The following is a 14,052-nucleotide window of genomic DNA, read 5'->3' as shown; positions in this document are numbered from 1 at the left end:
AATACTGCTTTGTTTTTTGCAGTAATTTTGTTAAATTGTCATATTTTATATATGTTGTATGTATACAGCATATGTAAAGGACAGAATGGAAAATGATGAAATACTATACAGCCCTCTAATTCTTGGGATTCATGCTCGTCAGTGATACACAATGTAAAATAATTTTACAGGGAAAAAATACAGCCAGTGATCCGATACTGTGATATATTTACTATAATATAGCCTACTATCATATTAAGCCAATGCATGTAAAGTATATTGATAGCTGTAGGTAATATTTATTGGGTCTTTGTGGTTGACTGAAATCTTTTCTCATGAGATAAGTTGTATCTTTTGATGCAAGTACTTTTTGAGTCATGTATTTTATGTTTTCAGTGTCTTAGCGCATTTTGCTAATTAAATGTGTCTTTCTGGTTTGGACCTACATTTTAACTGTCCTGAAAACAAGAATTCCACTTAGACAAAAACGCTCAAGCAAATGAGAAAAACTTTAACTAGAGTGGAAAGAAATGAATTGCTGGGTCTCAGTATAATACAGTGTATCATTCCCTTTAGTGTATTATGCCAGTATGACTCCTGCTGGACAGTGGTAGGCCTACAATAGTTTACACAATTGTTCATTGATTATTCCAGGACTAACCACCACTAGAGGGATTAGAAAGACAACACTTTTTGATCAGTTTGATCAGTTATTCTTTCGATCAGTCTAGAGGTCAATCTAACCCTGATTAGACAATATCTAAAGTACTGTACTATTTACAATAAGCTACATTTAGAGTGGGAAAAGTATTTTCACCCAAAAAAGTAGATCCTAGCATATACCCAGGCCCACTGAACTGTCAATATAGATCTATTCTTTTGTATTTGTCTTTGTCTTTTCAAAGTTGTGTGTTGTTCACCTATTATAGAAGATAATAGCAGATGTTGCCTAAACAATACAGTTTATTAAATAAGTACTCTATCGTAAAACATTTTAAGTAGACAGGATAACAAATAAAAAAGTTGCAAATAGAATTCAAATTCATTATCCGTGTAATTATGGCTGTGGAACATAAAACATCTGTTGTTTTTGTTGATTGTAGGTGTGTGAGTGTAAGAGTAATTATGACAGTGAGTGTGAGAGACAACACAACATTAGGCAGGTGGTCATAATGTTATGGCTGATAGGTGTATCATTTTATTTTGTTCCTGTCTCTCGGCAAACACATTCAGTGCTTTTCAATCATTGGGGAGAAGATTTTCATTAAATAACCATGGGGACATGGTTTCTGTCATGGTTTTGCAGCCGGCTAAATCCGTGCCTCCAATCAATTGTGAAGGATTGTTCCAAAAATGGCACAACAAAAATCCTTACGTATTCTCTATTTCCAAATATTACAAAATGCAAACAGTCCCTCATCAGAATCATACCTACAACCTCTGGATTGCAAGTGACATGCTCATTCAACTGAGCTGTAAAGTCATGGTGAATTTTATTTCGTTTCTTGGCATTCATTATTAGTGTTTCAACAATTCACTGGTAAAACGCTATTGTCTGTTACCATTCGTAATTGTTTTTAGGGTTTCAGCAGTTCACTGGGTGAAAAATGCTGTGAGATAAAGAGTCGCAAAGGGTCCAAACCGTACATGGTAGTTCAAGCCCAAGGGCCACAATTTCTGATGCAATGTCAGGTATTCTACATGATGTGTTCCATGCTGAGTTGTGATATTTGGCAAGTGTGGTAAGAGCCCAGAAGTAGCTCATTGTAGGCATGTGTCAAATTTTTCCTGACCATGGCTTAATATGGCATATAGCTGAAGCCCGTCAACGCTTCTCACAGCTTTCATTTTTGGCTATTCTTGTGTGGAATTTCAGTATATATGCCATGTGTTAATACATTCTATCTTGATTTTCTATTTTATTCGATTTATTTATTTTACTCGCAAAAACAAAGCACGTGACAAATAACACTAGATTTGGAGCAAAAAAATCGAATCTTGTCCAAATTGGATCAACCGTGTGCACTCCTAGCTTTTCGCGCTAGACGGCTATTTCCGCAATCGTTGATTTGCAACAGTGAGGACAGTGCAGTGTCGTGGTAACGGCACCACCTGTGGCTGGGTTGGAGAAGTATGAAAACTGCAATAGGTCCAGGACGCCGGGGAAGGGATTCTTGAGATGATGAGCTCTTTCGGACAGCCATTCAAAGCGCTACATTAAGACTGAATATTGACAAAATTCTAAATGTTACTGGGATTTGTCTCGCCCAGACCTCGTCACACTAGTGCAATGTCACAGTAGGCTCGTAAAATAGGCTTCTCTATAACAGGAAAATATAGAGTTAGCTCGGCAACGCGCCGACCCACATAGGAGGTCAATAAGAGATGTAATACTACGCTCGGAGTGGCGCACAACATATGGGTGTGTGCACAGCTTGATAAAAATATTAATTGCAAGTTCAAAACGATGCACTTAAACATTTGAGCGGTAGGTGGTGCTAAAACCATTCAGGTGCAATAGGTAGTCTACCTCCCAACCGGCTGATATATCCTTTGTAGTACCTCGTAGCTAAACGGACTCGGTAGAGTAGATCGCTGTGTGCTTCCAGTCGGGTCATAGAGAATCTCGCAACCAGAGCGATCATCGGACACGCGTCTGGAGCAAGCGTGTAGGTTTAGGGAAGAGGAACCAGATAATGTAACAGTATCGTGCAAAACCACCACTCCTGAACCGACTTTTCTGGAAATGTGGTACTAGATTGCCCCACAAATAAAGGGGCGAAATCTGCTCCAGTAACTCATTAGAAAATGAAACGGCTTTCTCGAAAGCTGACTTTGGCTTTGGTGGTTATTTTCTGGATTGCTGCACTACTGTATTTAATACTCCTAAGTAGGCAGAAAGTATCGGACCTGGGGACCAAAGAAGCACAGTACGGAAAGGTAAGCAGTCCAATATAATCTGGTTTAAACCTCACATGCAGTTCTGTCCATTGTGTTAACAATATTGTAAGCTAAACTTGGACCATAAAATATGCGTCTGGGTGCACGCGTGCGGGAATGTAAAATGTAGGCTTTTTCTGTTTTTATATAAAACCTGTATTAATAGCCTTGAGAGTACAAGGTGTAGGCAGGCAGAGGGTGTATCAAATTGTTTTCTAAAAGTTTGCAGATAAGTCTTCAATCAGTTTTTGTATGTTCTCATAGCGTCACATTATATTTAATTTCAACAATGTCTATTGCAACGTGCAGTATCAAATTAATGAGTTTAATAATGAGTTTTTTAACGGTTGGGGATTAGATGCACTTTCTTTAATCCAAACTGACAAGAAGATACATATTTTTTTGCCTGAATGAACAAATGATGTTTAATGCCTCTTGATAAAAAAAACGTCACGATTCTCATTGGATTGGTTTAAACAAGTTTCACTAATGTGTTAGACACTGATTAACACATTTCTGAAATTAAAACAATTCTCAAATATTCAAACGTTTTATAAAAAAAAAAGAAATTATATAGAATGTCTACTGTGGATCTTGTTGCTCTGTTCATGTGTCTAAAAATGCATAAGTAACCAGTGAATAAGTTTAACAATTGACCTGTAGTACGGTTTGTGGTCCATATGTGAAGCGGTGGACATAATGTGATGGCATAATCATAATACTATCCACTTTTACCAAGACAGCTCGACAGTGGCAATTATAGCCGTCAAATGTGCAACCTTTTAGAGAAGAACTCTTTCCGTGGTTATTAGGACCTACTCCTATTTTATAACAGCAGCTTTAACTACACTATTTCCACTATCCCCCACTGAAGTTAATCTTAATATTTTTTTGGTTTGCAGAATCCAGATGACATTAAATATCTGGCGGGCCTCTGCCAAAACATGTGTTAGGTCCCACCAAATGCCTAGGGTCAATTAGTATTTTCAGTGTTGGACCTGAATGGTGGAATAAGACTTGTGAAGCAGCACTCAAGTCTGGATTGATTGAGTGTCGCAATGGTCAAGGGGCCTTATCAACTGAAGACGTTCTAGTCTGAGAGGTTGTTTGGGATTTTGAATTGTCATGTTGGAATTTTCATGCCGAGGATGTAGGGGACATTGAAATAAATCAACACTATTTTCAAGGTGCTAAGTTATGAGTTGAAGGGTTTTATGAAATGATTTGAGTAAGCAGGGCAGAAAAATTGATAGTCTGTGGCAAATGCTGCTGCACAGATAATAGAACATATTGTGGGTTTATCTGCCATTCAAATGCAAATGCAATATTCCCGCTTAGTGTACTCTCATGGTGTAGGTTTGTTTACCTAGCTCCTTTCTGAACAATAGAAGCTGCTGACTGCCTATATCCGTAGCGCAGTATGAATTCATCCGTTCTTTGAAGAACTGCAGCAGTTTCCCTATGTGCTCAAGCTCTGTCTTTTGGGGGTCCTTGAGCTATTCCGTATGCAGTTTTTTTCCCTTCCAACTCCCTATTGGAGGCTGTACAGCTTAAAGCGGAGATCCCATTGGGGTCTAGCTTAGTATTTCTGTCCCCAACGATGAGCTAGTTGTGTGCTGCCAGGCTTTTGTTATGCATGTTACCTCATTATGTGTGGCATTTTAGCCGCACGCTGTTCTGTACAGTGCTTGACATATGGTCGAGCCTCACTTGGATCCATGAGTGGGAAGTGTTACTACTATAACCTTGGGAGAATTGGGTCCTTTAGTTTTTTTTTGGAGGTAAGCCCGAATTTCACCTTAAATGACTTGTAGGACATAAAGCACACATTGAATGTTTTCAGAAGAGCAATCCCAAAGAATTCTGCCTGACTGTCTGTTTTTCCTAGTCGTACTGGGTTCTTATATTGTCCTTGTGAGTTATAGAAGAACCACACGCTGTCTCCTGAGATACTTTTCATAAGTCGTGTCTGTTTACAATGGTCCCGTCTGGTATACAAACAAGACCAATGTTCCAATCACTGTGTTCAGCTGGTGTATCACAATGCCAATGACTCCCAAATGCTGTTGTCTACTCGTCTGGAATTATTCATTTTCTACCCAGTATGAAATTTAATTTTCAGTGTTTTTTCCCATGAAAGAGGAACATTTTGTTCTGAGGATAAAACTGAAAGTAAGGGTGTGGATGAAGATGTACTCCAACAAATCTTTAGGACCGGTACAGTCTGAATTATTGTAATGGATTACTGTGAACTCCAGCTGTGTGATATTGAGTCACCATGAAAAGAGGAAGGGTTTGTGTTGCAATGCAGCTGAAGAGAGAAGGCACTCATTTAAACAGTGGCTTCTGTAAAAACAGCTCGGCTTGTGTCTGGATATCATGTCAGGCTTGTGCATGTTATCTTTCATTTTCACTGATGTGGTATTTGGACAGTAACAGTAAAAAGTGAGTGTTATTGTAAGACTTGTGTACTGTGGATACTAGGGAATTATTGTACACCTAAAGGTTCATGTAGCTTCTGATGATCAACAGCTTTGTTATGCTCTTACGTGGCTTCTCTGTCATCATGAAAGGGATCTAATCACAAAACTACCAAAACACTAAACAGGTAGAAAAATATGCATTGTCCTATTTATAATTTACACTCTTGAAATGATGCTTAAGTATTTTGCCTTTGATTCCCTCTATCTACTTCCAGATTCAGATGAACTTGTGGAGAACATTTTTACACGTCTGCATCCAGTATCAAGGAAGTTACAGGTGGCCACATCCAATGCTAGCGTGCCAACTTATACCATAGACTTCCAGTCAATTTGCTAACACCAATTATCAATTGCAATAGCCCTAGTTAGCAATTTCCTTTGATCTGCACATATAGATACAAATGGTGTCCACATGTTCCTCTGACAGCAGATAAAGGGTCTCATTGTTAAGAGAAAAACACTAGCACGCCTCATTCACATTAACGTCATTTAACAGGCGCTCTTATCCAGAGAAACTACGGTTGACCTTTCGGTTCGTAGCCCACCACTCGAACCACTAGGCTATTTGCTTCCTTTTATGTGTTCGTTTATGTCACATTTTTGTTAGCAATTGTGCAATTGTCTTAGCAGAGACTGTTAGACTGTTACTCTAAGCTAAGTGCTGTGATTGAGCTGTTTGGCAGTGATTACCCTGGGGAGTAATTCCACTTATTATGGGGAGCCGATCAATAAATCATACCATTTTCTTAGACACATGCATTAAGACATATGTACAGACACATATCGTGCCCGTTCGTGCACACAAACACACACATACACACACACACACACTTGAAACAAGCACACACCAATAATCTTTTTTTGTGTGGTGATAATCTTCACACCTGTATAAGATTGTAATGCCACAAAAACCACACTGTCACTGCTGAAATACGGAAACATTCAAACCGGGCTGATGGGATTCTGTCTGGACAATGTTCAAATGATTTACATTTATTTAAAATAGGCTGTCAATTGTAACCAATGTGTTTTTCAGTCACACTACAAAACGTCTGCTTTTCTTGCGAACTTGTAATTTTCACCTTTATCTCCTAAGGATTGAGCCATCAATCTTCTTTAACAGAGCTGCTGGCTGTGCTCTTCCTCAGTGAAGCTCTGAAGACCGAATAGTGACGGAGAACCAATAAAACACTTGAAAAAGAGCAAATGCAACTCTTTCCTTTGAAATAATGTATGCAAAAGCTTCTAGTGTAATTCCACCGGGAGTCAAGAAGGAAGATGTTGTGATGCAATGCAGAGGGATCACACACCTGAGTGAGAAGGATAAATCTAACTCATCCACTTTGGTATTTGCCTAACAATTTGGGGCAGTTCAGCTGATGGTTTCAGATCAGGGAATCTGCAATGTTCGCTGCTACGCATTTGTCTGTGTAGGGGAAAGGGGCCAGATCCTTACTCAGGAAGAACACTGCAGTTCCTATTTGAATGGGATAATAATGTGTCTGTAAACGGTGCCTTTGGAAAGTATTCAGACCCCTTTTCATTTTCTCCACATTTCTTTTTGTTAAAAACTTAATTACACACAATAACCCTTAATACCTACACACAATAACCCATAATGAGTGAAATAAGTGAAAATATGTTGTTTTTTTTATTTGTGCCAATTTATTTAAAATGAAAAACTCATGTCATGTTGGACAACAAGAATTCAGACCATTTGACATGACACTCAACGTTGAGCTCAGATGCGTCCTGTGTCGTTAGATCATTCTTGAAATGCCTTTACAACTTGACTGGATTCCACCAGTTGCTAATCAAATTGGTCATGATTGGGAAAGGCAAACACTTTTTACAGTGCACCACTTTGCACAGTGCAATGTCCAACGGTAGTCCTCCAATATGAATCATGCCAAGGCATAGATCTGAAGAAGGTAATACAAAAGTTTCTGAAGCATTGGAAGTTCTCATGGGCTTCATCTGTGGTTCTCATCAAGTCTAGAACCACCAAGACTCTTCCTAGTGCTGGCCTTGCCACCAAGCTAAGTAACTGGCCAAGAAGGGCCTTGGTCAGGAAAGTAACCAAGAACCCAATGGTCACCCTAACAGAGGTTCAGAGTTTCTCTGGAGGGATCGGGGAACCTGGCAGAAAGACAATCATCTCTGGTGCACTCATCACATACATCAATCAGCTCTTTAAGGTTGTGTGAAGCCATTCCTAATTAAAATATATTTTAATTTACTTTCAATAAATTCTATAAATTGACATTTAAAAAAAAATAATCTTTGTGGGGTGTTATGTGTAGACTGATGCTCAATAAAAGAAAATACTTAACCAATTATATATTAACTTTAAAAGACAACCAAATGTGGAGAAAGGGAATGAGTCTGAATAATTTCTGAATAATTATGTCTTAAAGTGTAAATGTAGAAGCTATCATATATGAAACCAAGTGGAGACAAGAGTTGCTACAGAAAATAAAATATAAATAAATAAAATATAATAAAAGTTGTTTGTGATTATTAAAAATAGACCTTTAACCATGTTATAAAGTTACTAAAAAGTGTAAAAATGTAGCATGTTTTTTTTGTGTGATCAACAGTTTTGTTATTTCCATAGGGAATAAATATGGAAATCCCCTCTAACTCTATCCAGTTTATGAAAGCCTAGCAGATTTCTCTCAGCTCAGATACAACCTAAACCGGAGGTAATAATGAAAACATTATTTGTGTCAATTCAGTTAATATGATGGCCATTCAGCTTATTGCCTTTCAGAAAATTTTTCTCCAAGCCACTAAAATAACATTTAGAGACCTGAGACCTGTGTCCGCCGAGGAAGCCTTCCAGTTATTAGTTTTTCTGTGTGTTGCCGTCCGACGCTTTGATAACCCCTCCACTGATGTTCTTCAGAAGCCTGCTGGTTCTGTTTCTATATTGTTTCCCCACCTTGAAATACTCTATAATTCAATTTGGAACCAGCAGCAGCGGCACGGACAGCAACAGAAGGAGAACTTCTACCATACAATCCTTAATGCCTTTTTATTAATTCCTTTACAAAAATAAATTAAGACCTTAGCAAAGGCTACATAGTAACTCTTGCTTGCTGGGCAGCATAACCCCCCCCCCCCCAGTAGTAAGTAGCAGTAGGTCATAAATATGCAGTGATAAAATTGAAGCAAAGCAGTTTAGTGGAGAAGATCCTGGAGAGGAACCACACAAGCATTTCATTAAGAACACTAGATTCTAGTAGCCTCTGATCTCTTACCTTAAAACCCAGCACAAGAACCGTTACACTGTGCCGGAGAGTTCTCCATTGGCTTACCAATTTAAAATGACTGCGATAGTTCATTGACAAATCAACCCTCCATTAAAGCAATTTACACTTCTGTACTTTCAAGTGGTTGCCATGCAGCAGCTAACCATGGCAAATTCCACACGTTGTTGACCAGACCTAGCTGCCCTACTAAACGTCGGTACCTCATAGATCAAAAGAGGAAAGAGAAAAACTCCCTGACAAACAGCTTTCGTGTGTTGAAACATTTACTAGTTGCTTAATTACCCCAGACGCGAAATGCAGAAAAGCAAAAATAGCGTAATCAAACAGAAGATCGCTTTTTTAAATCAAAGGGAATGTTTAATAGAAAACATCAGCCGGTTCGGCTTTCATACAGCATGGTTTAGTTGCGATTGATCAAAATAGTTTTCAGTGCTGTGTAGCTCAAATGCTATTGTATTATTTTTATAGCTTTCATGTTTGAACTACTATGCCCTGGAGATACCATTTTCCACTGCTACATTGGCAAAATGTAATTATACCAGCGAGTGATCAACTTTATACACACCCATTTGATTTGCATGGGAATTTAGATACGAGTTGGAGCAGGCTATAACGGTAAGGAACCGTTAGATGTCATTATGCCTTAGCGCTAGAGTATAGCTATAATGAAAAAGCACTTCGTAATAAAAAGGCACTTCTGCTCCCTGAATGAAGGCCTGCTTAGGGAAGAGGACACAAATAGTCTATTTAAGTTTGCATTGATTTATACTTGACCCACCTCCCACATTTATACATAGGCTACGTTTGGCACATAAATGTTCAAGTATCGACACGCAAACACACCAAGATGCGACAAAAACAACCCATTCCAAGTGAAAACTGCCAGACCGATATCCGCCTTCTTACACGCCTTCTGCTACCATGATTCATACAACTGACTGTATTCTCCCTGCCCGTTATAGCGTCAGGCACCGCTCCAACAGCACCCATTGAAGAGAGATAGCGATAGACAGAGATAGATTGGAGCAAGCAGAAAGCAATGTCAACGTGGTCGTCGGCTGTGCGGCAATAGATTTTCCCAGACTCTTAATTGATGACTGTGCTCGTTTACTTAATTGGGTTCCTTCCTCTATGAAATAGTCTTAGTATCAGTATTGACACACCCCTGCTCTGCAGCTGTTGTGAGCAAATCAAGCCAAATAAGGACTGGCAAAAAAGAACTAATGCTTAAAAAAGTAAAAAGTAAAGTACCAAAGATTAAAAAAATGAATGATGAAAATGCTATGATGAAATATTGTGTGTTCCACTTTGAAATCAATGTCACACTGGAAAAAGGGCACAGATAAATGCAATGACAATGAGGGGGATTACAATACACTTAAGGCTACACTGTGTTAATCACAAATACAAATCAGACATAGTAGGGACACCAACTGTATGAACAGTGACTTGCGTAAGGAAGATTAACATTTGTATCCACGCTGTGCAATTCCCATAGTATCAACCCACCCAGGGACAAGATCACACAGAAGGGAGTTTTCCCCCCTTAAGCAATCACCTGGGCACACTGTGCTAACCCTGACCTGAGAGTGGAAAAATGAACGCACTGTCATCAGCAAGAGGGATGCGCTAAAGCCCCCTAGATCAGGGCTGACTCTGCCTGCCACGAAGACTGACTGTTGCTGTGATACCTGGTGGGGGGACGACGGCGACAGAAACAACACCTGGACAGGACCAAAGCCACATCTATCATTTAGCCGGCATGCAGCGTGTCCCGGGCCTTTGCAATCTCTATCCGTGCGCGATAACATCAGGGACACAACAACAGAGGCGATGACGGTGATGCATTATGACGATTACGGCGTGAAGGCGCGATGCGTCGGTCTTGATGCCCGGACCGGCGCGAAGATGAACGATCCCCCGTGTCTCAGGGATAAATGCAGCAGGGCCAGTCCCCACCTCCTCCTAATGTTATTGGTGTCTGGGCCGTCAGCTCGGCCTTGGCTCCGGTTCCCACTTCATCATCCGCAGGTGGTTTATGAGCTATGTCCCCCAGCTCGGAATAATACCACAGTGCGGTCTCCTAATGTGTGTGTGTATGTATGTATGTGTGTGTGTGTGTGTGTGCGCGTGCGCCATCGCAAGTGTGATCAACGCACCGTGCAGTCCCCAAGCTCACATCTGAGACGAGCTGGGTTCATCTCATTACCTGACTGGGAGACACATGAGGCTGTGCAGTTATTAGCGCATTGCTTTGATATGCTAACTACAGGGATGTGCGCCTCCTTGGAGTTTCCCCCTGCTTTAGTTTTCCTTTGGTTATCCAGGGAAGACGTGCTGCCGTGGTTCAGATCAGGGGTCTGGAAATAGGAGTGACGTACCCAGACACACGTACCCAGACACAGGGGGGAGGTGTGGGGGGGGGGGGGTCCAATTACAGCTCCCTCTGTCATCTGCACTCATTAGAAGACACATCTCTGTCAGAGGAGGGGTCGCTGCAAGCTGCTAGGGGTTGAAATGTCACTCGCTACTTTGTCGCAGTGTAACTTAGCCACCCTCCCTCGACTCCCGACGCGCCCCCTCTCTCCACCAAGACATCACGTCCAATTAGGCTGCACTATCTTCCATGTGAAACCTGGCTCTGGTGGCTAAGCTGCCTGTCTGCCGCCTGCCTCCACTTCAATGGAGAGGCAGGGTGACGACCGTGCCGAAGACAAGGGTATTTATGTAGACCTTGCCTCGCTTGGCACCCCGAGGGAATTCCAGTCTCAGCTTTACCTTGTGAAACTGATCGTTGGTGAGCTGATAGGCACTGTTGGGATTTGCACTTATTGCATCTCTAAATTGAAGCTCAGGCTGATCAACTTTGTCTTGACAGATCCATTTGCAGGCAGATTCTCTGTGTTGTCCAATTAGAATTGAAGTCTGTTTTCTGCCTGGACCAATAAAAGACCTCTTTGACCAGATCGGTGGAGAGAGTGTCAGTGTGCTGAGGATCTAGTGAATGGGTAATATCCAGTTTTGCCATCCGAACTCCAAGAATACTCAAAAGGCAAAACAGATATAGGTGATGTGTTATTGTTGTAGTCAAGCAGTTTGGGTTGGAGTAACATTTTAAAACTAAATCCAGAAATAAAACATTCCATCATCTAATATTGTTTAAACATTGTGTTACATAAACATTTATCATAAAGACACATTACATAAAAATGCCCCATAATTCAAAGCAAGACATCTGGTAACTTCAAGTTAGTTGACGGTTGCTGCGCTCTAGTCATTATTTCCCTAAGCAGTCTATCTTCAGAAGCAGACATCTGAAATGAGCCACCTCTATTACAGGCTGGGACCAAGCTGTCCAGGCTCTTGTAAAGCAGCAAGGCGTGACATCTCCAGACAGACTGACAAGACTTTGAGAGACAGCAGCGTCGTGCTTACGGGGGATTTCATCCACCACGCCAATGGACAGACTGACAACCTGCTTCTAAGACCTTAACGATATTACTTGTACTGCTAATGTGGTTATGGTGCTCCACACATCTCTCACCAGTTCTTTACTCTGGTCCTCCTTTCTCCCCTCTTCTCGTCATCCCTACTCTGCCCTCCTTCTCTCTTTCCCCTCCTCTCTCCCGTCCTCTTCTCTCTATTACTCCCCTTTCGCCCCCTCGTCTTCTCCTTCCTTATCTCCCGTTCTCTCCCAGCTAGTTCCCCTCCTCTCTCCTGTATTGTCCCCCTCCCTTCTCCTCTTCTCGCCGTTTCCTATCTCCTCGTCTTTCCTCTAGTATCTCCCCTTTCTGCTCTCTCCCTCTACCCTCCTCACTCCCCAATCTCCTATTCTTTCCTCCTGTCCCCTCTGCCTCCCCCCTAACCTCCCTTTCTCTTCTCTCTCCTCTTCTCTCTCCTCTTTTCTCTCCTCTTCTCTCTCCTTCTCTGCCCTTGTCTCGCCAGTTCTCTTTCCTCTCTGTCCATCTTCTCTTGTCTTCTCGGTCTCCTGTCTTTCTCCTGCCAGCCACCAGTGACCTTTGGGAATGACGGGCTTGCCCAGTTGAGACAGAGGAGGGGATGAGGGCTGCCTTGTGGCTCTGTGGCTATTGCCTCTTTTAAGTTGGAACTACATTCTTTATCAGTTGTATCTTCGGTTTCATTTCTTTATCTTGTGAAAGGATCCTTCTTATGAGAATGTACGAAATATTCCATTACCTGTAGCCTACATGAAATGAATACTGCTGTTCCCATTGTGATTTCAAAGAAAGCAGTCCTGTCAGGTAGTAAGTAATGGGAACCTTGGTTGTTTTATTCTGTTCAATAATACCATGTTTCTGACCATATTACATGATTCCTGTTTCTGGAGGTCATTTATTCAATGTCTGTTTGTGTAATAGGAAAAGACATTGAAAGCAGGCTAGTCGTCATAAAGGTTGCGCAGGGAGACGGGGCAGTACATATATTGAATCCACAGAACTGTAAGCAGATTCTTGTTTCCAAGTGTAAAGGACACAAAAGCACCATAAAAGACATACTTCATAGAATTCTGCTCAGTACGGCTCCCTTAGGATGACTTTCCCACAGTATGGTTTGCCTGAGGACTTCAGGCTTCTGTCAGTCTGCTTCAAAAGATCAAATTGAATATGCAGCATTTTGTATGCAAAACTGAAAGACAACTCTTTGCCACGACCTCCAGCAGGTTCTTCCTCAAGGTGGATTAACTTCCCGGTGTATTGATGCAATAAACCAGAAGCCAGGGAATATATTAGCAGCCTGTATTATTGTCTGAATGGACAACAATTACCCTGGTGTTGCTGCATTGTATGGAAATCAGATTTAATCAGTCAGCATCAGCAGACAGTGATTCATGGGCTTTGTAAGCTTTCCCTCACAACGTTGCTGCCTTTTGTTAGCCGGCAGGCCAAGGGGGACATGACAGCTTCACCCAGAGCCCTCCCCTGTCGTCCTTTACTCTAGGCTCGCAGCAGAATGTGTGTGTTATTTTTGTTGTTGAGTATTTGTGCTGGGATTTTTCATTAGGCTCTATTCAAACTGTCATCAGGGGGAAACCTACCAACCTGGTTGCTTGCTAATCACCAGCACCATCCAGGCCTCTGGTTCCTGTCCCCCCTAATGGTTGGAGCTGGCAAATATGGCACATCAGCAAAACAAAACAGCAAATAATAACGGAAAATAGGGAACAGGCTCCAGTTGATCTGTGATTTCAAGCTGCTGCCGCTGCATAAAAAAGGTTGGTTTTATTAGACTATAATTGATGCACCCTCCAGATTCTGCACCAGCAACTTTGTCGGTGCGTGGTCTGACTACCCTGTTTGTCTCCCTAGTTGTCGACTTGTCCTCATTATGTTCAAGAGTTATTGTGAAGATGGGGA

At 41.3% G+C, this 14,052-nt stretch overlaps 1 protein-coding gene across 1 annotated transcript in view; it reads left to right on the top strand.

The window, feature by feature from the left end:
- Nucleotides 1–2,560: 2,560 nt before the first annotated feature.
- The window catches only part of galnt14 (UDP-N-acetyl-alpha-D-galactosamine:polypeptide N-acetylgalactosaminyltransferase 14 (GalNAc-T14)), a 74,742-nt gene continuing 63,250 nt past the window's right edge, over nucleotides 2,561–14,052 (top strand). The window contains exon 1 of the mRNA XM_029114674.2: nucleotides 2,561–2,919. Coding sequence (XP_028970507.1) covers nucleotides 2,788–2,919 — 132 coding nt within the window. The 5' untranslated portion in view covers nucleotides 2,561–2,787. The remainder of the gene's footprint in view (nucleotides 2,920–14,052) is intronic.

This window comes from Esox lucius, chromosome 18, assembly GCF_011004845.1.
Source record: "Esox lucius isolate fEsoLuc1 chromosome 18, fEsoLuc1.pri, whole genome shotgun sequence".
Classification (NCBI taxonomy): domain Eukaryota; kingdom Metazoa; phylum Chordata; class Actinopteri; order Esociformes; family Esocidae; genus Esox; species Esox lucius.
The sequence above is the reverse complement of the archived record's forward strand: the minus strand, read 5'-3'. Positions and strand labels throughout refer to the sequence as shown.